The sequence below is a fragment of the Heptranchias perlo genome, chromosome 4 (assembly GCF_035084215.1).
Source record: "Heptranchias perlo isolate sHepPer1 chromosome 4, sHepPer1.hap1, whole genome shotgun sequence".
In the NCBI taxonomy this organism is placed as follows: domain Eukaryota; kingdom Metazoa; phylum Chordata; class Chondrichthyes; order Hexanchiformes; family Hexanchidae; genus Heptranchias; species Heptranchias perlo.
Window position 1 is genome coordinate 5,381,797 of NC_090328.1, and position 23,972 is coordinate 5,405,768.

General features: G+C 52.3%; 2 protein-coding genes across 3 annotated transcripts in view; one reads left to right on the top strand and one right to left on the bottom strand.

Annotated features, from left to right (window-relative positions):
* The window catches only part of LOC137320706 (polymeric immunoglobulin receptor-like), a 788,493-nt gene that overhangs the window by 444,426 nt on the left and 320,095 nt on the right, over positions 1 to 23,972 (bottom strand). The gene's annotated exons all lie outside the window — the stretch shown is intronic.
* Positions 1 to 23,972, top strand: part of tmem8b (transmembrane protein 8B) — a 173,951-nt gene that overhangs the window by 135,174 nt on the left and 14,805 nt on the right. The window contains exons 7-8 of the mRNA XM_067982071.1: positions 9,922 to 10,018; positions 16,148 to 16,271. Of these exons, the coding sequence (XP_067838172.1) occupies positions 9,922 to 10,018; positions 16,148 to 16,271 (221 nt within the window). The remainder of the gene's footprint in view (positions 1 to 9,921; positions 10,019 to 16,147; positions 16,272 to 23,972) is intronic.

Below are 23,972 nucleotides of genomic sequence, written 5' to 3' on the forward strand. Positions count from 1 at the left end.
AATCTTCTATACTTAAGGGAATACAGGCCTAGTCTATGCAACCTGTCCTCATAATTTAACCCTTTAAGCCCTGGTATCATTCCGGTGAATCCAAACTGCACCCCCTCCAAGGCCAGTATATCCTTCCTGAGGTACGGTGCCCAGTACTGAATGCAGGACTCTAAATGGGGTCTAACCAGAGCTTTATACAACTGTAACATAACTTCCACCCCTTTTGTATTCCAGTCCCCTTGAGATAAAGGCCAACATCCCATTAGCCTTTTAAATTATTTTTTGTACCTGATGCTAGGTGGGAAAACTCAGAAGTCATTCTGTTTGCAAGTAATCAGATGAATAAGTAGATTGATGGAGATTTTGCTGGTGTGGGTTGAGGGGCCAGCGTTGGCCAGGAGATCCCTTTGCTCCTCTTCGAACAGTGCCATGGGATCTTTGACGCCCAACTGAACAGGCCGACATCTGAGAGAACCCACCTCCGGCAGTGCAGCACTGCCTCTGTGTGTCGGTCTCATTTGGAAAAGGGGAAACAAAAAATGAGAAAACGTAAAGATGAAGAAGGAAATTGAGACACTTGAGGGACATGACATATTTGTCAGACAATTTCAAGATAAAAATAAATGCTGAGGGGTGGGGGGAGAGGGGCTTGAATCCTAACAGAGAGTCAAGAGCGCCACCAACTGAGTAAAGTTAGAGCCAGTTTATAGTCTGGTCCAGTTTCCTTCTTTCTCTTTGATTTAAGTCTCTGTTTTTTCCCTTTCCAGTTGGTTGTTTTCTAATCTCCTTATTCAGCAGTCGTTATTAGCTTTCTCCCCCATTTAACTTTCTCCCCAGGACAGAATTACCCTAGTTACAGTTGCCGTGGCCGTTCCCTGCCCAACCCACTATGACATTTTGTTTAAAGTCTTTGCAGGGCTATGGGGAAAGATCAGGGGAGTGGGACTAATTGGATAGCTCTTTCAAAGAGCCGGCACAGGCACGATGGGCCGAATGGCCTCCTTCTGTGCTGTAACATGCTATGGTACTATGATATTATAACAAACATGGTAAAGAAAAATGCACAAATAACACACTCACCCTTAAAGTGGGACCCAACAGCTCTCTCCCTGCTGGGCCTTGAACACACTGGACTCTGTAGGTATCCTGGGCCAATATTTATCCTTCCACCAACAACACTGAAAACACATCATCTGGTCATTTACCTCATTGCTGTTTGTGGGACCTTGCTGTGCGCAAATTGGTTGCTGCGTTTTAACCTAACTCGCCGGGCGGGAAACCCATGGGATTGGGTGGAACGCTGCTTTTACATCCCGCCCAATATCACTCTACACAGACTCCAATGGGAGATGTAAAACCAGTGTTGCACCCGACCCCATCAGTTTGCCGCCAGGCGGGTTAGGTTAAAATTGCCCCCCCCCACCCACCGATGTGTCCGAGCTCTAACAACAACAACTTGCATTTATATAGCGCCTTTAACGTAGTAAAACGTCCTAAGGCTCTTCACAGGAGCGATTATCAAACAAAAAATTGACACCGAGCCACATATTAGGACAGGTGACCAAAAGCTTGGTCAAAGAGGCAGGTTTTAAGGAGCGTCTTAAACGAGGAGAGAGAGGGGGAGAGGTTTAGGGAGGGAATTCCAGGGCTTAGAGCCGAGGCAGCTGAAGGCACGGCCGCCAATGGTGGGGCGATTGAAATCGAGGATGCGCAAGAGGCCAGAATTGGAGGAGCGCAGAGATCTCGGAGAGTTGTAGGGCTGGAGGAGGTTACAGAGATAGGGAGGGGCGAGGCCATGGAGGGATTTGAACACGAGGATGAGAATTTTAAAGTCGAGGTTGCATAACCCAATTCCATTTGGCTGAGATAATGTCCAACTTGATTGGATCAGACAAATAACAGTAAACAGTAGGCAGCTTCCAATGGTAAAGTGCTGCCAACCTTCATTCACGAGTTCTATGTGGTACAAACCTTGGCATCATAACTTTTCTGTCCTACACTAACAATAAAACACAAATCTTTCATCTGGCTGCAGTATGTCAGCAGCGAGCCTATATTGTGCCATGTGTTCTAGCATCACTTTAGGAAGAAGAGGAGGCCATTCAGCCCCTCGAGCCTGTTCCGCCATTTAGTTAGATCATGGCTGGTCTGTACCTTAACTCCATCCATCCACCTTGGTTCCGTGTCCCTTAATACCCTCACCCAACGAAAACCTATCAATCTCAGTCTTGAAATTTTCAATTGATCCACAGCTATTTTGGGGGAAGAGGGTTCCAAATTTCCACTCCCCTTTGTGTGTGAAGAAGTGCTTCCCGACATCACCCCTGAACGGCCAAGCTCTAATTTTAAGGCTATGCCACCTTGTTCTGGACTCTCCCACCCACCACCACCAGAGTGTGGAAGGAGGCATCATCGGAGCAGATGCGTCGGAGATATCGGGAGAAGGGAATGGAGTCTTTACAGGAAGTGTGCTGGGAAGAAGTATAATCCAGGCTCTTGCAGGAGTCGGTGGTCTTGTAATCGATCTCAGTGGGCAGCCTATCCTGAGAGGTGGTGATAGAGTACACCGGGAAGGGAAGAGTCACAGATGGACCGTGGAAAGGAAAGGGAGGGGTGGAAATTTGAAGCAAAGATAATGAGGTTGTCTGGATCAGGGGCGTGAGCACAAAACAGCATGGGCACAGTCATCAATCTAACCGAACAGATCAGGTTGGGACCTGAGTAGAACTGGGAGAGTGTTCAGCAGATCCTTGAAAAAGACATGCCTGGCTAGGACCTGTGAGTGTTCCCATAGCAATGCCTTTTATGTGGAGGAAGTGAGTGGAGTTAAAAGAAGAGTTGTTCAATGTGAGAACAAGTTCAGCCAGGGGGAGAAGAGTGAGGGTGAATGGGGATTGGTTGGGCCTCCATTCAAACTAGAAGCCGAGGGCCCGCAGGCCAACTGGTGAGAGATGGAGATGTAGAGGGACTGAATGTTATAGTGAGGGATGGAGGTGTGGAGGGACTGGACATCCTGGTGAGGGATGGAGGTGTAGAGGGACTGAATGTTATAGTGAGGGATGGAGGTGTGGAGGGACTGGACGTCCTGGTGAGGGATGGAGGTGTAGAGGGACTAAATATTATAGTGAGGGATGGAGGTGTGGAGGGACTGAATGTTATAGTGAGAGATGGAGATGTAGAGGGACTGAATGTTATAGTGAGGGATGGATGTGTAGAGGGACTGGACGTCCTGGTGAGGGATGGAGGTGTAGAGGGACTAAATATTATAGTGAGGGATGGAGGTGTGGAGGGACTGGACGTCCTGGTGAGGGATGGAGGTGTGGAGGGACTGGACGTCCTGGTGAGGGATGGAGGTGTAGAGGGACTGGATGTTATAGTGAGGGATGGAGGTGTGGAGGGACTGGACGTCCTGGTGAGGGATGGAGGTGTAGAGGGACTGGATGTTATAGTGAGGGATGGAGGTGTGGAGGGACTGGACGTCCTGGTGAGGGATGGAGGTGTAGAGGGACTAAATATTATAGTGAGGGATGGAGGTGTAGAGGGACTGAATGTTATAGTGAGAGATGGAGATGTAGAGGGACTGAATGTTATAGTGAGGGATGGAGGTGTGGAGGGACTAAATATTATAGTGAGGGATGGAGGTGTAGAGGGACTGAATGTTATAGTGAGGGATGGATGTGTGGAGGGACTGGACGTCCTGGTGAGGGATGGAGGTGTAGAGGGACTAAATATTATAGTGAGGGATGGAGGTGTGGAGGGACTGGACGTCCTGGTGAGGGATGGAGGTGTAGAGGGACTAAATATTATAGTGAGGGATGGAGGTGTGGAGGGACTGGACGTCCTGGTGAGGGATGGAGGTGTAGAGGGACTAAGTATTATAGTGAGGGATGAAGATGTAGAGTGACTGAATGTTACAGTGAGGGATGGAGGTGTAGAGGGACTGAATGTTATAGTGAGAGATGGAGATGTAGAGGGACTGAATGTTACAGTGAGGGATGGAGGTGTGGAGGGATTGAACGTCCTGATGAGGGATGGAGGTGTAGGGGGACTGGTGAGGGATGGAAGTGTATGACTAAGAAAAGAAATTAAGGATAGTATTAGATCCAAAGAGGAGTCATATAAAGTTGCCAGAAAAATAGCAAGCCTGAGGATTGGGAGCAGTTTAGAATTCAGCAAAAAAGGACCAAGAGATTGATTAAGAGGGGAAAAATAGAGCATGAGAGTAAACTTACAAGGAACATAAAAACAGACTGTAAAAGCTTCTACAAGTATATAAAAAGTAAAAGATTAGTGAAGACAAATGTAGGTCCCTTACAGTCAGAAACAGGAGAATTTATAATGGGGAACAGGGAAATGGCAGAGCAATTAAACAAATACTTTGGTTCTGTCTTCACGGAAGAGGACACAAATAACTTCCCAGAAATGTTAGGGAACCAAGGGACCAGTGAGAAGGAGGAATTAAAGGAAATTAGTATTTGTAAAAAAAATTGTGCTGGAGAAATTAATGGGACTGAAAGCCGATAAATCCCCAGGGCCTGAAAATCTGCATCCCAGAGTATTAAAAGAGGTAGCCATGGAAACAGTTGATGCATTAGTTGTCATCTTCAAAATTCTATAGATTATGGAACAGTTCCTGCAGATTGGAGGGTGGCAAATGTAACCCCACTATTTAAAAAAGGAGGGAGAGAAAACAGGGAACAACAGACCGGTTAGCCTAACATCAGTAGTAGGAAAATGCTAGTCTATTATGAAGGATGTGATAACAGTACACTTAGAAAATATCAACGGGATTAGACAAAGTCAACATGGATTTATGAAAGGGAAATCATGTTTGACAAACTTACTGGAGTTTTTTGAGGATGTAACTAGTAGAATAGATAAGGGAGAACCAGTGGATGTGGTTTATTTGGATTTTCAGAAGGCCTCTGATAAAGTCCCACACAAGAGGTTAGTGTGCAAAATTAAAGCACATGGGATTGGTGTTAATATACTGGCATGGATTGAAAATTGGTTCACAGACAGGAAACAGAGAGTAGGAATAAATGGGTCTTTTTCTGGGCGGCAGGCAGTGACTAGTGGGGTACCGCAGGGATCAGTGCTTGGGCCCCAGCTATTCACAATATATATCAATAATTTGGATGAGGGAACCAAATGTAATATTTCCAAGTTTGCTGATGATACAAAACTAGGTGGGATTGTGAGTTGTGAGGAGGATGCAAAGAGGCTTCAAGGGGATTTAGACAAGTTGAGTGAGTGGGCAAATACATGGCAGATGCAGTATAATGTGGATAAATGTGAAGTTATCCACTTCGGAAGGATAAACAGAACGGCAGAGTATTATTTAAATGGTGATAGATTGGGAAATGTTGATGTACAAAGGGACCTGGGTGTCCTTGTACACCAGTCACTGAAAGCAAACATTCAGGTGCAGCAAGCAGTTAAGAAGGCAAATGGTATGTTGGCCTTCATTGCGAGAGGATTTGAGTACAGGATTTGGGGGAGTACTGGGGAGGGATGGAGGTGTAGAGGGGACTGTATGTCCTGGGGAGGGAGGGAGGTGTAGAGGGGACTGTATGTCCTGGGGAGGGAGGGAGGTGTAGAGGGGACTGTATGTCCTGGGGAGGGATGGAGGGAGGTGTAGAGGGACTGTATGTCCTGGGGAGGGAGGGAGGTGTAGAGGGGACTGTATGTCCTGGGGAGGGAGGGAGGGAGGTGTAGAGGGGACTATACGTCCTGGGGAGGGAGGGAGGGAGGTGTAGAGGGGACTGTATGTCCTGGGGAGGGAGGGAGGTGTAGAGGGGACTGTATGTCCTGGGGAGGGAGGGAGGTGTAGAGGGACTGTATGTCCTGGGGAGGGAGGGAGGTGTAGAGGGGACTGTATGTCCTGGGGAGGGATGGAGGGAGGTGTAGAGGGGACTGTATGTCCTGGGGAGGGAGGGAGGTGTAGAGGGGACTGTATGTCCTGGGGAGGGAGGGAGGTGTAGAGGGGACTGTATGTCCTGGGGAGGGATGGAGGGAGGTGTAGAGGGACTGTATGTCCTGGGGAGGGAGGGAGGGAGGTGTAGAGGGGACTGTACGTCCTGGGGAGGGAGGGAGGTGTAGAGGGGACTGTACGTCCTGGGGAGGGAGGGAGGTGTAGAGGGGACTGTACATCCTGGGGAGGGATGGAGGGAGGTGTAGAGGGACTGTATGTCCTGGGGAGGGAGGGAGGTGTAGAGGGGACTGTACGTCCTGGGGAGGGAGGGAGGTGTAGAGGGGACTGTACGTCCTGGGGAGGGAGGGAGGGAGGTGTAGAGGGACTGTATGTCCTGGGGAGGGAGGGAGGGAGGTGTAGAGGGGACTGTACGTCCTGGGGAGGGAGGGAGGTGTAGAGGGGACTGTACGTCCTGGGGAGGGAGGGAGGTGTAGAGGGGACTGTACGTCCTGGGGAGGGAGGGAGGGAGGTGTAGAGGGGACTGTATGTCCTGGGGAGGAAGGGAGGGAGGTGTAGAGGGGACTGTACATCCTGGGGAGGGAGGGAGGGAGGTGTAGAGGGGACTGTACGTCCTGGGGAGGGAGGGAGGGAGGTGTAGAGGGGACTGTACATCCTGGGGAGGGAGGGAGGTGTAGAGGGGACTGTATGTCCTGGGGAGGGAGGGAGGTGTAGAGGGGACTGTACGTCCTGGGGAGGGAGGGAGGTGTAGAGGGGACTGTACGTCCTGGGGAGGGAGGGAGGGAGGTGTAGAGGGGACTGTATGTCCTGGGGAGGGAGGGAGGTGTAGAGGGAATGTACGTCCTGGGGAGGGAGGGAGGGAGGTGTAGAGGGGACTGAACGTCCTGGGGAGGGAGGGAGGGAGGTGTAGAGGGACTGTACGTCCTGGGGAGGGAGGGAGGTGTAGAGGGGACTGTAGGTCCTGGGGAGGGAGGGAGGTGTAGAGGGGACTGTACGTCCTGGGGAGGGATGGAGGTGTAGAGGGGACTGTACGTCCTGGGGAGGGAGGGAGGGAGGTGTAGAGGGGACTGAACGTCCTGGGGAGGGAGGGAGGGAGGTGTAGAGGGACTGTACGTCCTGGGGAGGGAGGGAGGTGTAAAGGGGACTGTAGGTCCTGGGGAGGGAGGGAGGTGTAGAGGGGACTGTACGTCCTGGGGAGGGATGGAGGTGTAGAGGGGACTGTAGGTCCTGGGGAGGGAGGGAGGTGTAGAGGGGACTGTAGGTCCTGGGGAGGGAGGGAGGTGTAGAGGGGACTGTACGTCCTGGGGAGGGATGGAGGTGTAGAGGGGACTGTAGGTCCTGGGGAGGGAGGGAGGTGTAGAGGGGACTGTAGGTCCTGGGGAGGGAGGGAGGTGTAGAGGGGACTGTACGTCCTGGGGAGGGAGGGAGGGAGGTGTAGAGGGGACTGTAGGTCCTGGGGAGGGAGGGAGGTGTAGAGGGGACTGTACGTCCTGGGGAGGGATGGAGGTGTAGAGGGGACTGTAGGTCCTGGGGAGGGAGGGAGGTGTAGAGGGGACTGTACGTCCTGGGGAGGGAGGGAGGTGTAGAGGGGACTGTAGGTCCTGGGGAGGGAGGGAGGTGTAGAGGGGACTGTACGTCCTGGGGAGGGATGGAGGTGTAGAGGGGACTGTAGGTCCTGGGGAGGGAGGGAGGGAGGTGTAGAGGGGACTGTATGTCCTGGGGAGGGATGGAGGTGTAGAGGGGACTGTAGGTCCTGGGGAGGGAGGGAGGGAGGTGTAGAGGGGACTGTAGGTCCTGGGGAGGGAGGGAGGGAGGTGTAGAGGGGACTGTATGTCCTGGGGAGGGATGGAGGTGTAGAGGGGACTGTAGGTCCTGGGGAGGGAGGGAGGGAGGGAGGTGTAGAGGGGACTGTAGGTCCTGGGGAGGGATGGAGGTGTAGAGGGGACTGTAGGTCCTGGGGAGGGAGGGAGGGAGGGAGGTGTAGAGGGGACTGTACGTCCTGGGGAGGGAGGGAGGGAGGTGTAGAGGGGACTGTATGTCCTGGGGAGGGAGGGAGGGAGGTGTAGAGGGGACTGTATGTCCTGGGGAGGGAGGGAGGTGTAGAAGGGACTGTAGGTCCTGGGGAGGGAGGGAGGGAGGTGTAGAGGGGACTGTATGTCCTGGGGAGGGAGGGAGGTGTAGAGGGGACTGTACATCCTGGGGAGGGAGGGAGGGAGGTGTAGAGGGACTGTATGTCCTGGGGAGGGAGGGAGGTGTAGAGGGGACTGTAGGTCCTGGGGAGGGAGGGAGGGAGGTGTAGAGGGGACTGTAGGTCCTGCGGAGGGAGGGAGGGAGGTGTAGAGGGACTGTAGGTCCTGGGGAGGGATGGAGGTGCAGAGGGGACTGTACGTCCTGGGGAGGGAGGGAGGTGTCGAGGGGACTGTATGTCCTGGGGAGGGAGGGAGGTGTAGAGGGGACTGTATGTCCTGGGGAGGGAGGGAGGTGTAGAGGGGACTGTATGTCCTGGGGAGGGAGGGAGGGATGGAGGTGTAGAGGGGACTGTAGGTCCTGGGGAGGGAGGGAGGGATGGAGGTGTAGAGGGGACTGTACGTCCTGGGGAGGGATGGAGGGAGGTGTAGAGGGACTGTATGTCCTGGGGAGGGAGGGAGGTGTAGAGGGGACTGTACGTCCTGGGGAGGGAGGGAGGGATGGAGGTGTAGAGGGGACTGTAGGTCCTGGGGAGGGAGGGAGGGAGGGATGGAGGTGTAGAGGGACTGTACGTCCTGGGGAGGGAGGGAGGGAGGTGTAGAGGGGACTGTATGTCCTGGGGAGGGAGGGAGGGAGGTGTAGAGGGGACTGTAGGTCCTGGGGAGGGAGGGAGGGAGGGATGGAGGTGTAGAGGGACTGTATGTCCTGGAGAGGGAGGGAGGGAGGTGTAGAGGGGACTGTATGTCCTGGGGAGGGAGGGAGGGAGGTGTAGAGGGGACTGTACGTCCTGGGGAGGGAGGGAGGTGTAGAGGGGACTGTATGTCCTGGGGAGGGAGGGAGGTGTAGAGGGACTGTATGTCCTGGGGAGGGATGGAGGGAGGTGTAGAGGGGACTGTACGTCCTGGGGAGGGAGGGAGGTGTAGAGGGGACTGTACGTCCTGGGGAGGGAGGGAGGGAGGTGTCGAGGGGACTGTAGGTCCTGGGGAGGGAGGGAGGGAGGTGTAGAGGGGACTGTACGTCCTGGGGAGGGATGGAGGTGTAGAGGGGACTGTATGTCCTGGGGAGGGATGGAGGTGTAGAGGGGACTGTACGTCCTGGGGAGGGAGGGAGGGAGGTGTCGAGGGGACTGTAGGTCCTGGGGAGGGAGGGAGGGAGGTGTAGAGGGGACTGTACGTCCTGGGGAGGGATGGAGGTGTAGAGGGACTGTACGTCCTGGGGAGGGATGGAGGTGTAGAGGGGACTGTAGGTCCTGGGGAGGGAGGGAGGGAGGTGTAGAGGGGACTGTACGTCCTGGGGAGGGATGGAGGTGTAGAGGGGACTGTATGTCCTGGGGAGGGAGGGAGGGAGGTGTCGAGGGGACTGTACGTCCTGGGGAGGGAGGGAGGTGTAGAGGGGACTAGCAGGCGGTTAGGGCCAGGAATCTGGGATTTGTAAAGTGGCAGAAGGCATCGGGAAGAGTCACGGATGAAGGTGGGTGGGGATTGGACAGAGGTGGAAGTGGAGCGAAGGTGAAAGTAAATATGTTTGGTGGGACAGGAGCAGACTGGTAGATTGGTATTCCTGACTGTGGATCTTGGGAAGGAGGTAGAAGTGGGCTGTGCGGGGTTGAGGGACGCTGAGGTGGGAGGCTGTGGGGGGAAGGTCTCCAGAGGAGACGTGGAATGTGAAGGTGGCCTGCTGTTCAGGTGACCGGTTGTGTACACAGCTCCCTTAACAAAGACGCTTGTCGAAATTCGACCGGGAAATAAAAGGTGTTTCTTCTTTCGGTAATTAATCTGATAACTTTTTCTTTTCTGTCTCCCTTTGTGAAGTCCTCAGTGAAAGGGAAGAATGTGACTGTGATTGGCTGCTTGAATCATGGAATGCCTCTGACATCATTCGACAACACTTCCACCGGTTGTGAATCAGGTAAAAGGAGCAGACTCGAGGAGAGATCGCACCACTCTTTACACGGCACGCGCAGCCCCGGGGAAACGAGCCCACGACGAGGATTGTGGCCTTCTGATACAGCGCCATTTAGTGTTTGGGGAGAGGGATCTCTGAGAGAGGAATCCTCATCCCCAGGAAGACAGCCAATCGGAAGCCCATTTTACATTCCGCCATGTTTCCCTCCCCGTGACTGCCGACGGGTTATCTCCCGTTTTACATTAACGTCACAAGCTGAATTTCAACCCCAAAGAGAGATTGTGAACACTAAGAATTATAGACTCTCACAGCACAGGAGGAGGCCATTCGGCCCATTGTGCCTGTGCCGGCTCCTTGAAAGAGCCATCCAATTAGTCCCACTCCCCCCTGCTCTTTCTCCAGAGCCCTGTAAATTTTTCCCCTTCAAGTATTTATCCAATTCCCTTTTGAAAGTTATTATTGAATCTGCTTCCACCGCCCTTTCAGGCAGCGCGTTCCAGATCATAACATCTCGCTGCGTAAAAAAAATGACTCATCTCCCCTCTGGTTCTTTTGCCAATTATCTTAAATCTGTGTCCTCTGGTTACCGACCCTCTGCCACTGGAAACATTTTCTCCTTATTTACTCTACCAAAACCCCTTCATCATTTTGAACACCTCTATCAAATCTCCCCCTATCCTTCTCTGCTCTAAGGAAAACAACCCCGGCTTCTCCAGTCTCTCCACATAACTGAAGTCCCTCATCCCTGGCACCATTCTAGTAAATCTCCTCTAAGGCCTTGACATCCTTCCTAAAGTGTGATGCCCAAAATTGGTCACAACACTCCAGCTGGGGCCTAATCAGTGATTTATAAAGGTTTAGAGTATCTTCCACGTAACTAAGTGGCTCGTTTTTCCTCCTGTATCACCATAACACTGAATTGCCCGGTGTTAGAACATCAAAGGGCATCCTGGGCAGCAGTACCCAGGCTTGGCGGTGCCTCAGGCCTGGCACATCTTGCTGGTCTGCCCGTTATATTGCTGGACCCACACCGGCCCTGGCGTGAATCCCACCTCTCAGGTGGCCCTGATTTAGCGCACCAAAAGTTACTTTTAGAATCAGCGGTAAAATAGCTTTTCACATTTCCCACCTCTGGTTAGGTCATCTAGAGATGGATCGCTAGACTCAACATAGGAACATAGGAACAGGAGGAGGCCATTTTGCCCCTCCAGCCTGTACCGCCATTCAATTAGATCATGGCTGATCTGTATCTTAACTCCATCTACCCGCTTTGGTTCTGTGACCCTTAATACCCTCACCCAACAAAAATCCAGCAGTCTCAGTTTTGAAATTTTCAATTGACCCCCAGCCTCAACAGCTTTTTGGGGGGAGGGAGTTCCAGATTTCCACTCCCCTTTGTGTGAAGAAATGCTTCCTGACATCACCCCTGAACGGCCTAGCTCTAATTTTAAGGTTGTGCCCCCTTGTTCTGGTCTCCCCCCACCAGAGGAAATAGTTTCTCACTATCTACCCTATCAAATCCTTTAATCATGTTAAACACCTCAATTAGATCACCCCATAATCTTCTACACACGAGGGAATACAAGGCTAGAGTGGGTGTGAGAAGCAGGGGTTTCAATTCACGGGGCACTGGCCCCAATACTGGGGAAAGAGGGGGCTGTTACGTTGGGACGGGCTCCACTTAAACCGGGCTGGGACCAGTGTCCTGATGAATCGAATAACTAGGGCGGTAGATAGGGCTTTAAACTAATGGGTGGGGGAAGGGGTGAGGGCTTGGGTGAGGATAAATTTATAAGTCTAAAGAGAAAAGTCAAGGCAGTAGAGCAGAGTAGCGATTTGGATAAAAACAAGCAGACTGTGTCAGGAAGGGACAGGCAATTTAACAAAGGTAATAGGGCATTAATGACGAAGGTCACATCAGGGAAAAGTAGTAAAAAATTAAAATTAAAGGCACTATATCTGAACGCACGAATCATTCGTAAGAAGATAGATGAATTAATGGCACAAATAGAGATAAATGGGCTTGATCTAGTAGCCATTACTGAGACGTGGTTGCAGGGTGACCAAGGTTGGGAATTAGATATTCCAGGGTACTTGACTTTTAGAAAAGACAGACAAAATGGAAAAGTTGTTGGGGGGAGGGGTAGGCTTGATAATAAAGGATAAGATAAAAGGCAATAGTGAGAAAATATCCTAGCTCAGAAAATCAGGATGTAGAATCAGGGTGGAGCTAAGAAATAACAAGGGACAGAAAACACTGGTGGGAGTAATTTACAGGCCCCCTAACAGTCGTTATAGTGTTGGACAGAGTATAAATCAGGAAATTAGAGTAATACAATAATCGCAGGGGACTTTAGTCTTCATATAGACTGGGCAAACAAATTGGCAAAAGTAGTTTGGAGGACGAGTTCATGGAATGCACCCGAGACAGTTTCCTAGATGTCAAGGAACCAACTAGGGAACAGGCTATTTTAGATCTGGCATTGTGTAGTGAAACAGGGTTAATTAGTAATCATATAGTTAAGGATCCTCTGGGGAAGAGTGATCATAATATGATAAAATTTCATATTGAGTTTGAGAGTGATGTAGTTAAGTCCGAAACTAGGGTCTTAAATTTAAACAATGCCATTTACGTAGGTATGAGGGATGAGTTGGCTAAGGTTGATTGGGAAATTAGATTAAAGGGTGTGACAGTAGGTAAGCAATGGTGAACATTTAAAGAAATAACTCAGAATTCTCAATGAATATACATTCCCTTGAATAAAAACTCCATGGGAAAAATGATCCAACCATGGCTAACTAGAGAAGTTAAGGATAGTATTAGATTAAAAGAAGAGGCTCCCAATGTTTCCAATGAGAGTAAGCCGAAGGATTGGGAGAGTTTTAGAAATCAGCAAAGGATGACCAAAAAATTGATAGAAGGAGAAAATTGAATATGAAAGTAAACTAGTAAGAAATATAAAACAGATTGTAAGAGCTTGTACAAGAATGTAAAAAGGAAGAGATTAGCGAAAGTAAACATGGGTCCCTTAGAGGCAGAGACGTGGGTGTAATTAATATATTTGGATTTTCAAAAGGCATTCGATAAGGTGCCACACAAGAAGTTGTTACACAAGATTAGTGTACAGTTTTGTTCTCCTTACCGAAGGAAGGATATACTTGCCTTATAGGCGGTGCATTGAAGGTTCACTCGATTGATTCCTGGGATGAGAGGGTTGTCCTATGAGGAGAGATTGAGTAGAATGGGCCGATACTCTCTGGAGTTTAGAAGAATGAGAGGTGATCTCATTGAAACGCATAAAATTCATAGAGGGCTTGACAGGGTAGATGCTGAGAGACTGTTTTCCCCTGGCTGGAGAGTCTAGAACTAGGGGGCATAATCTCAGGATAAGGGGTCGGCCATTTAGGACCGAGATGAGGAAAAATTTCTTCACTCAGAGGGTTGTGAATCTTTGGAATTCTCTACCCCAGAGGGCTGTGGATGCTCAGTCGTTGAGTAAATTCAAGACTGAGAGCGATAGATTTTTGGAATCAAGGGATATGGGGATCGGGCGGGAAAGTGGAGTTGAGGTCGAAGATCAGCCATGATCTGATTGAATGGCGGAGCAGGATCGAGGGGCCGTATGGCCTACTCCTGCTCCTATTTCTTAAGTTTTTATACAACCTGTCCTCATAATTTAACCCCTTTAGCTCCGGAATCATTCTGGCGAATCTCCGCTGCACCCCCTCCAAGGCCAATATATCCTTCCTGAGGTGCGGTGCCCAGAACTGAATGCAGGACTCTAAATGGGGTCTAGTCAGAGTTCTATACAACTGTAGCATAACTTCCTCCCCTCTGTATTCCTGCCCCCTTGAGATAAAGGCAAACAAGACACAGCCATCTGCACCACCACAAGGCTGTCAGAACACGAACGAAACAACTTTATTTAAAATATTCATTCTCGGGATGTGGGCGTCGCTGGCAAGGCCAACATTTATTGCCCATCCCTAATTGCCCTTGAGAAGGTGGGGGTGAGCCGCCTTCTTGCAGTCCGTGTGGTGAAGGTTCTCCCATAATGGTTACTGAGGATGTGGGAAGAAAAAATGGCAACAATAAAAAAGGGTAGCAAAAAAGAGAAACGGGCAAAAGATCAGTCAGCGTCTGAAAGGGAGAAATGCAGGTCAAAGTTCAGACTGTGATCAAGGGTCAGCTCACCCCTTTTCTCTTTCACATCGCGAGTAACCTGCTCTCTGCTTTCAACATTGCCTATCACTGGAAGAGGTGAGGCCGCATCAGTCCTTGGCAGCAACAACTTTATAGCACATCTTTAACGTAGTAAAACTTCACAAGATGCTTCACAGGTGCGCTATCAGACAAAAGTTGACAGTGAGCCAAAAAAGGAGATAGTAGGACAGGTCAAAGAAGTAGGTTTTAAGGAGCATCTTAAAGGAGGAGAGAGAGGTAGAGAGACAGAGAGATTTAGGGAGGGAATTCCAGAGCTTAGGGCCTAGACGGCTGAGGGCACGGCCGCCAGTGGTGGGGGTAAAGGAAATGTAGGGATTGAGATACAAATACTGAGACTCCCCTGGGAATATCTCCTGGCGGAATCATGAATTAATTCCAACATAGTAACTGTCAGTCAAATCATAGAATCATAGAATGATACGACCATTCGGCCCATCGTGCCTGGGCTGGCTCTTTGAAAGAGCTATCCAATTAGTCCCACTCCCATGCTCTTTCCCCATAGCCCTGCAAATTTTTCCCCTTCAAGTATTTATCCAATTCTTTTTTGAAAGTTATTATTGAATCTGCTCCCACCGCCCTTTCAAGCAGTGAATTCCAGACCAGAGCAACTTGCTGCGTGAAATTATTTTTCCTCAGGTCACCTCTGGTTCTTTTGCCAATTATGTTAAATGTGTGACCTCTGGTTACCCACCTTTCTGCCACTAGAAACAGTTTCTCCTTATTTACACTATCATAATCTTTCATAATCTCCCCTTAACCATCTCTGTTCTAAGGAGAACAACCCCAGCTTCTCCAGTCTCTCCAAGTAACTGAAGTCCCTCATCCCTGGCACCATTCTAGTAAATCTCCTCTGCACCCTCTCGAAGGCCTTGACATCCTTCCTAAAGTGCGGTGCCCAGAATTGGACACAATACTCCAGCTGGGGCTTAACCAGTGTTTATTAAAAGTTTAGCATAACTTCCTTGCTTTTGTACTCAATGCCTCTATTAGTAAAGCCCAGGACCCCATATGCTTTTTTAACAGTCTTCTCAACTTGTCCTGCCACTTTCAAAGATTTGTGTACCTACACCCCCAGGTCTCTCTGTTCCTGCACCCCCTTTAAAATTGTTCCATTTAGTTTATATTGCTTCTCCTCATTCTTCCTACCAAAATGTATCACTTCACACTTCTCTGCATTAAATTTCATCTGCCATGTGTCTGCCCATTTCACCAGTCTGTCCATGTCCTCCTGAAGTCTGTTACCATCCTCCTCGCTGTTTACTACATTTCCGAATTTCGTGTCATCAGCAAACTTTGAAATTATACCCTCTATACCCAAGTCCAGGTCATTAATATATTTCAAAAAGAGCAGTGGTCCTAATACCGACCCCTGGGGAACACCACTGTATACTTCCCTCCAGTCTGAAAAACAACCGTTCACCACTACTCTCTGCTTTCTGTCCCTTAGCCAATTTTGTATCCACGCTGCTACTGTCCCTTTAATCCCATGGGCTTCAATTTTGCTAACAAGTCTTTGTAAAACGCCTTTTGAAAGTCCATATATTACATAGAATTATATAGAATGTACAGCACAGAAACAGGCCATTCGGCCCAACAGGTCCATGCCGGTGTTTATGCTCCACTCGAGCCTCCTCCCTCCCTACTTCATCTCACCCTATAAGCCTACTCAACGTCAACCTCACTACCTCCAATACAGGCGGTCTGCTCTTCGGTAGGACGTTGAAGAATGGGATCTGTTCCATTATCAACCAACAATGAGGGTGCTTCACTGTCGTGGACTATTGCAGAGTACGGGCTGTAGGCTACATGGTTAAAACATCCCTTCAGCACTTCAGCATTGTGGAGCAAATAAAGGAGCGGGCAACCCAGTAGGACTTGACGCGATTCCATCTTATCTTCTGTTCCAGAATCTTCCGCAGGGTTTCTCTTGTTGGTCAACTCTACCTCAAATGTTACCAGGCTGCGCATCCCTTACCCTCAGACGGGCAGCTGGTACATCAGTCTACGCTCCCTCTGTTCAGTTGACTACGGGTAAGGTTCCGTGCTTAAATGGGGTGGTTTTTTTCAGATAATGCAAGTGGATGATTAGATTTAAAGATTGTGAATTCTGCGGTGGGGAAAGTCCTTGAGGCTGTTGTTCTTCTCAATTACATACAATTTACAGCACAGCAACAGGCCATTCGGCCCAACGGGCCCATGCCGGTGTTTATGCTCCACACGAGCCTCCTCCCACCCTTGCTTCAGTTTATCTCACCCTATCAGGATAACCTTCTATTCCTTTCTCCCTCAGGTGTTTATCTAGCTTCCCCTTAAATGCATCTAAGCTATTCGCCTCAATTACTCCTTGTGGTAGCGAGTTCCACATTCTCACCACTCTCCGGGATACGGGGATCGGGCGGGAAAGTGGAGTTGAGGTTGAAGATCAGCCATGATCTGATTGAATGGCGGAGCAGGCTCGAGGGGCCGTATGGCCTACTCCTGCTCCTATTTCTTATGTTCTTATGTTCTCCGGATAAAGAAGTTTCTCCTGAATTCTTTATTAGATTTATTGGTGACTATCTTATATTTATAACCCCTATTTTGGCACTCCCCCACAAGTGGAAACATCTTCTCTAATTTTCATAATTTTCAAGATCTGTAAAATGAAATTATTGTTATTCTGGACAATTTTTGCCAATCTACCTTCACCTTTTTGATTGAAGGCAACACTAGAATCATAAATGTCTTTTGAATGAGATGTTAAACCAAGGTCCTGTCCATCCTGTAAGGTTGATCTGAAAGGAAATTCAGCCCTTTGGGTCTTTGCCCCCTTCCTTTCTTTTCTGTCTCCTCTTAATCCCGGGCCAGTTCAACCTCGACGAAGGCTGATAATAGGTCAAGATGTTTTGAAGCTCTCCATTACGCTTCTGGGACTGGATGTCTCCCTGTAGAGAGACTGTGTGCCCTGGGACTGGACGTCTCCCTGTAGAGTGACTGTGTGCCCTGGGACTGGACGTCTCCCTGTAGAGGGATTGTCTCTCCTGGGACTGGACGTCTCCCTGTAGAGGGACTGTGTGTCCTGGGACTGGACGTCTCCCTGTAGAGGGATTGTCTCTCCTGGGACTGGATGTCTCCCTGTAGAGAGACTGTGTGCCCTGGGACTGGACGTCTCCCTGTAGAGGGATTGTCTGTCCTGGGACTGGACATCTCCCTGTAGAGGGATTGTCTCTTCTGGGACTGGACGTCTCCCTGTAGAGAGACTGTGTGCCCTGGGACTGGACGTCTCCCTGCAGAGAGACTGTCTGTCCTGGGACTGGACGTCTCCCTGTAGAGAGACTGTGTGCCCTGGGACTGGACGTCTCCCTGTAGAGGGACTGTGTGCCCTGGGACTGGACGTCTCCCTGTAGAGGGACTGTGTGCCCTGGGACTGGACGTTTCCCTGTAGAGAGACTGTGTGCCCTGGGACTGGACGTCTCCCTGTAGAGAGATTGTCTGTCCTGGGACTGGACGTCTCCCTGTAGAGAGATTGTCTGTCCTGGGACTGGACGTCTCCCTGTAGAGAGACTGTGTGTCCTGGGACTGGACGTCTCCCTGTAGAGAGACTGTGTGTCCTGGGACTGGACGTCTCCCTGTAGAGAGACTGTGTGTCCTGGGGCTGGACGTCTCCCTGTAGAGAGATTGTCTGTCCTGGGACTGGACGTCTCCCTGTAGAGAGACTGTCTGTCCTGGGACTGGACGTCTCCCTGTAGAGGGACTGTGTGTCCTGGGACTGGACGTCTCCCTGTAGAGGGATTGTCTCTCCTGGGACTGGATGTCTCCCTGTAGAGAGACTGTGTGCCCTGGGACTGGACGTCTCCCTGTAGAGGGATTGTCTGTCCTGGGACTGGACATCTCCCTGTAGAGGGATTGTCTCTTCTGGGACTGGACGTCTCCCTGTAGAGAGACTGTGTGCCCTGGGACTGGACGTCTCCCTGCAGAGAGACTGTCTGTCCTGGGACTGGACGTCTCCCTGTAGAGAGACTGTGTGCCCTGGGACTGGACGTCTCCCTGTAGAGGGACTGTGTGCCCTGGGACTGGACGTCTCCCTGTAGAGGGACTGTGTGCCCTGGGACTGGACGTTTCCCTGTAGAGAGACTGTGTGCCCTGGGACTGGACGTCTCCCTGTAGAGAGATTGTCTGTCCTGGGACTGGACGTCTCCCTGTAGAGAGATTGTCTGTCCTGGGACTGGACGTCTCCCTGTAGAGAGACTGTGTGTCCTGGGACTGGACGTCTCCCTGTAGAGAGACTGTGTGTCCTGGGACTGGACGTCTCCCTGTAGAGAGACTGTGTGTCCTGGGGCTGGACGTCTCCCTGTAGAGAGATTGTCTGTCCTGGGACTGGACGTCTCCCTGTAGAGAGACTGTGTGTCCTGGGACTGGACGTCTCCCTGTAGAGAGACTGTGTGTCCTGGGACTGGACGTCTCCCTGTAGAGAGACTGTGTGTCCTGGGGCTGGACGTCTCCCTGTAGAGAGACTGTGTGCCCTGGGACTGGACGTCTCCTTGTAGAGAGACTGTGTGCCCTGGGACTGGACGTCTCCCTGTAGAGGGATTGTCTGTCCTGGGACTGGACGTCTCCCTGTAGAGGGATTGTCTGTCCTGGGACTGGACGTCTCCCTGTAGAGGGATTGTCTGTCCTGGGACTGGACGTCTCCCTGTAGAGGGATTGTCTGTCCTGGGACTGGACGTCTCCCTGTAGAGGGATTGTCTCTCCTGGGACTGGACGTCTCCCTGTAGAGAGACTGTGTGTCCTGGGACTGGACGTCTCCCTGTAGAGAGACTGTGTGTCCTGGGACTGGACGTCTCCCTGTAGAGAGACTGTGTGTCCTGGGACTGGACGTCTCCCTGTAGAGAGACTGTGTGTCCTGGGACTGGACGTCTCCCTGTAGAGAGACTGTGTGTCCTGGGACTGGACGTCTCCCTGTAGAGAGACTGTGTGCCCTGGGACTGGACGTCTCCCTGTAGAGGGATTGTCTGTCCTGGGACTGGACGTCTCCCTGTAGAGAGACTGTGTGCCCTGGGACTGGACGTCTCCCTGTAGAGAGACTGTCTGTCCTGGGACTGGACGTCTCCCTGTAGAGTGACTGTGTGCCCTGGGACTGGACGTCTCCCTGTAGAGAGACTGTCTGTCCTGGGACTGGACGTCTCCCTGTAGAGAGACTGTGTGCCCTGGGACTGGACGTCTCCCTGTAGAGAGACTGTGTGTCCTGGGACTGGACGTCTCCCTGTAGAGAGACTGTCTGTCCTGGGACTGGACGTCTCCCTGTAGAGAGACTGTCTGTCCTGGGACTGGACGTCTCCCTGTAGAGAGACTGTGTGTCCTGGGACTGGACGTCTCCCTGTAGAGAGACTGTGTGTCCTGGGACTGGACGTCTCCCTGTAGAGGGACTGTGTGCCCTGGGACTGGACGTCTCCCTGTAGAGAGACTGTGTGCCCTGGGACCGGACGTCTCCCTGTAGAGAGACTGTGTGTCCTGGGACTGGACGTCTCCCTGTAGAGAGACTGTCTGTCCTGGGACTGGACGTCTCCCTGTAGAGAGACTGTGTGTCCTGGGACTGGACGTCTCCCTGTAGAGGGACTGTCTGTCCTGGGACTGGACGTCTCCCTGTAGAGAGACTGTGTGTCCTGGGGCTGGACGTCTCCCTGTAGAGAGACTGTCTGTCCTGGGACTGGACGTCTCCCTGTCGAGAGACTGTGTGTCCTGGGACTGGACGTTTCCCTGTAGAGAGACTGTGTGCCCTGGGGCTGGACGTCTCTCTGTAGAGGGATTGTCTCTCCTGGGACTGGACGTCTCCCTGTAGAGAGACTGTCTGTCCTGGGGCTGGACGTCTCCCTGTAGAGAGACTGTGTGCCCTGGGACTGGACGTCTCCCTGTAGAGAGATTGTCTGTCCTGGGACTGGACGTCTCCCTGTAGAGAGACTGTGTGTCCTGGGACTGGACGTTTCCCTGTAGAGAGACTGTCTGTCCTGGGACTGGATGTCTCCCTGTAGAGAGACTGTGTGTCCTGGGACTGGACGTCTCCCTGTAGAGAGACTGTGTGTCCTGGGACTGGACGTCTCCCTGTAGAGAGACTGTGTGCCCTGGGACTGGACGTCTCCCTGTAGAGAGACTGTGTGCCCTGGGACTGGACGTCTCCCTGTAGAGAGACTGTCTGTCCTGGGACTGGACGTCTCCCTGTAGAGAGACTGTCTGTCCTGGGACTGGACGTCTCCCTGTAGAGAGATTGTCTGTCCTGGGACTGGACGTCTCCCTGTAGAGAGACTGTGTGTCCTGGGACTGGACGTCTCCCTGTAGAGAGACTGTGTGCCCTGGGACTGGACGTCTCCCTGTAGAGGGATTGTCTCTCCTGGGACTGGACGTCTCCCTGTAGAGGGATTGTCTGTCCTGGGACTGGACGTCTCCCTGTAGAGAGACTGTGTGCCCTGGGACTGGACGTCTCCCTGTAGAGAGACTGTCTGTCCTGGGACTGGACGTCTCCCTGTAGAGAGACTGTGTGCCCTGGGACTGGACGTCTCCCTGTAGAGAGACTGTCTGTCCTGGGACTGGACGTCTCCCTGTAGAGAGATTGTGTGCCCTGGGACTGGACGTCTCCCTGTAGAGAGACTGTGTGTCCTGGGACTGGACGTCTCCCTGTAGAGAGACTGTCTGTCCTGGGACTGGACGTCTCCCTGTAGAGAGACTGTCTGTCCTGGGACTGGACGTCTCCCTGTAGAGAGACTGTGTGTCCTGGGACTGCACGTCTCCCTGTAGAGAGACTGTGTGCCCTGGGACTGGACGTCTCCCTGTAGAGAGACTGTGTGTCCTGGGACTGGACGTCTCCCTGTAGAGAGACTGTGTGCCCTGGGACTGGACGTCTCCCTGTAGAGAGACTGTGTGTCCTGGGACTGGACGTCTCCCTGTAGAGAGACTGTGTGTCCTGGGACTGGACGTCTCCCTGTAGAGAGACTGTGTGTCCTGGGACTGGACGTCTCCCTGTAGAGAGACTGTGTGTCCTGGGACTGGACGTCTCCCTGTAGAGAGACTGTGTGTCCTGGGACTGGACGTCTCCCTGTAGAGGGATTGTCTCTCCTGGGACTGGACGTCTCCCTGTAGAGAGACTGTGTGTCCTGGGACTGGACGTCTCCCTGTAGAGAGACTGTGTGCCCTGGGACTGGACGTCTCCCTGTAGAGAGACTGTGTGTCCTGGGACTGGACGTCTCCCTGTAGAGAGACTGTGTGCCCTGGGACTGGACGTCTCCCTGTAGAGAGACTGTGTGCCCTGGGACTGGACGTCTCCCTGTTGAGAGACTGTGTGTCCTGGGACTGGACGTCTCCCTGTAGAGAGACTGTGTGCCCTGGGACTGGACGTCTCCCTGTGGAGAGACTGTGTGCCCTGGGACTGGACGTCTCCCTGTAGAGAGACTGTGTGTCCTGGGACTGGACGTCTCCCTGTAGAGAGACTGTGTGCCCTGGGACTGGACGTCTCCCTGTAGAGAGACTGTGTGCCCTGGGACTGGACGTCTCCCTGTAGAGAGACTGTGTGTCCTGGGACTGGACGTCTCCCTGTAGAGAGACTGTCTGTCCTGGGACTGGACGTCTCCCTGTAGAGAGACTGTGTGTCCTGGGACTGGACGTCTCCCTGTAGAGAGACTGTCTGTCCTGGGACTGGACGTCTCCCTGTAGAGAGACTGTGTGTCCTGGGACTGGACGTCTCCCTGTAGAGAGACTGTGTGCCGTGGGACTGGACGTCTCCCTGTAGAGAGACTGTGTGTCCTGGGACTGGACGTCTCCCTGTAGAGAGACTGTGTGCCCTGGGGCTGGACGTCTCCCTGTAGAGAGACTGTGTGTCCTGGGACTGGACGTCTCCCTGTAGAGAGACTGTGTGTCCTGGGACTGGACGTCTCCCTGTAGAGAGACTGTGTGCCCTGGGACTGGACGTCTCCCTGTGGAGAGACTGTGTGCCCTGGGACTGGACGTCTCCCTGTAGAGAGACTGTGTGTCCTGGGACTGGACGTCTCCCTGTAGAGAGACTGTGTGTCCTGGGACTGGACGTCTCCCTGTAGAGAGACTGTGTGTCCTGGGACTGGACGTCTCCCTGTAGAGAGACTGTGTGTCCTGGGACTGGACGTCTCCCTGTAGAGAGACTGTGTGCCCTGGGACTGGACGTCTCCCTGTAGAGAGACTGTCTGTCCTGGGACTGGACGTCTCCCTGTAGAGAGACTGTCTGTCCTGGGACTGGACGTCTCCCTGTAGAGAGACTGTGTGCCCTGGGACTGGACGTCTCCCTGTAGAGAGACTGTGTGTCCTGGGACTGGACGTCTCCCTGTAGAGAGACTGTCTGTCCTGGGACTGGACGTCTCCCTGTAGAGAGACTGTCTGTCCTGGGACTGGACGTCTCCCTGTAGAGAGACTGTGTGTCATGGGACTGGACGTCTCCCTGTAGAGAGACTGTGTGCCCTGGGACTGGACGTCTCCCTGTAGAGAGACTGTGTGTCCTGGGACTGGACGTCTCCCTGTAGAGAGACTGTGTGCCCTGGGACTGGACGTCTCCCTGTAGAGAGACTGTGTGTCCTGGGACTGGACGTCTCCCTGTAGAGAGACTGTGTGTCCTGGGACTGGACGTCTCCCTGTAGAGAGACTGTGTGTCCTGGGACTGGACGTCTCCCTGTAGAGAGACTGTGTGTCCTGGGACTGGACGTCTCCCTGTAGAGAGACTGTGTGTCCTGGGACTGGACGTCTCCCTGTAGAGGGATTGTCTCTCCTGGGACTGGACGTCTCCCTGTAGAGAGACTGTGTGTCCTGGGACTGGACGTCTCCCTGTAGAGAGACTGTGTGCCCTGGGACTGGACGTCTCCCTGTAGAGAGACTGTGTGTCCTGGGACTGGACGTCTCCCTGTAGAGAGACTGTGTGCCCTGGGACTGGACGTCTCCCTGTAGAGAGACTGTGTGCCCTGGGACTGGACGTCTCCCTGTTGAGAGACTGTGTGTCCTGGGACTGGACGTCTCCCTGTAGAGAGACTGTGTGCCCTGGGACTGGACGTCTCCCTGTAGAGAGACTGTGTGTCCTGGGACTGGACGTCTCCCTGTAGAGAGACTGTGTGCCCTGGGACTGGACGTCTCCCTGTAGAGAGACTGTGTGCCCTGGGACTGGACGTCTCCCTGTAGAGAGACTGTGTGTCCTGGGACTGGACGTCTCCCTGTAGAGAGACTGTCTGTCCTGGGACTGGACGTCTCCCTGTAGAGAGACTGTGTGTCCTGGGACTGGACGTCTCCCTGTAGAGAGACTGTGTGTCCTGGGACTGGACGTCTCCCTGTAGAGAGACTGTTTGTCCTGGGACTGGACGTCTCCCTGTAGAGAGACTGTGTGCCCTGGGACTGGACGTCTCCCTGTAGAGAGACTGTGTGTCCTGGGACTGGACGTCTCCCTGTAGAGAGACTGTGTGCCCTGGGGCTGGACGTCTCCCTGTAGGGAGACTGTGTGTCCTGGGACTGGACGTCTCCCTGTAGAGAGACTGTGTGTCCTGGGACTGGACGTCTCCCTGTAGAGAGACTGTGTGCCCTGGGACTGGACGTCTCCCTGTGGAGAGACTGTGTGCTCTGGGACTGGACGTCTCCCTGTAGAGAGACTGTGTGCCCTGGGACTGGACGTCTCCCTGTAGAGAGACTGTGTGTCCTGGGACTGGACGTCTCCCTGTAGAGAGACTGTGTGTCCTGGGACTGGACGTCTCCCTGTAG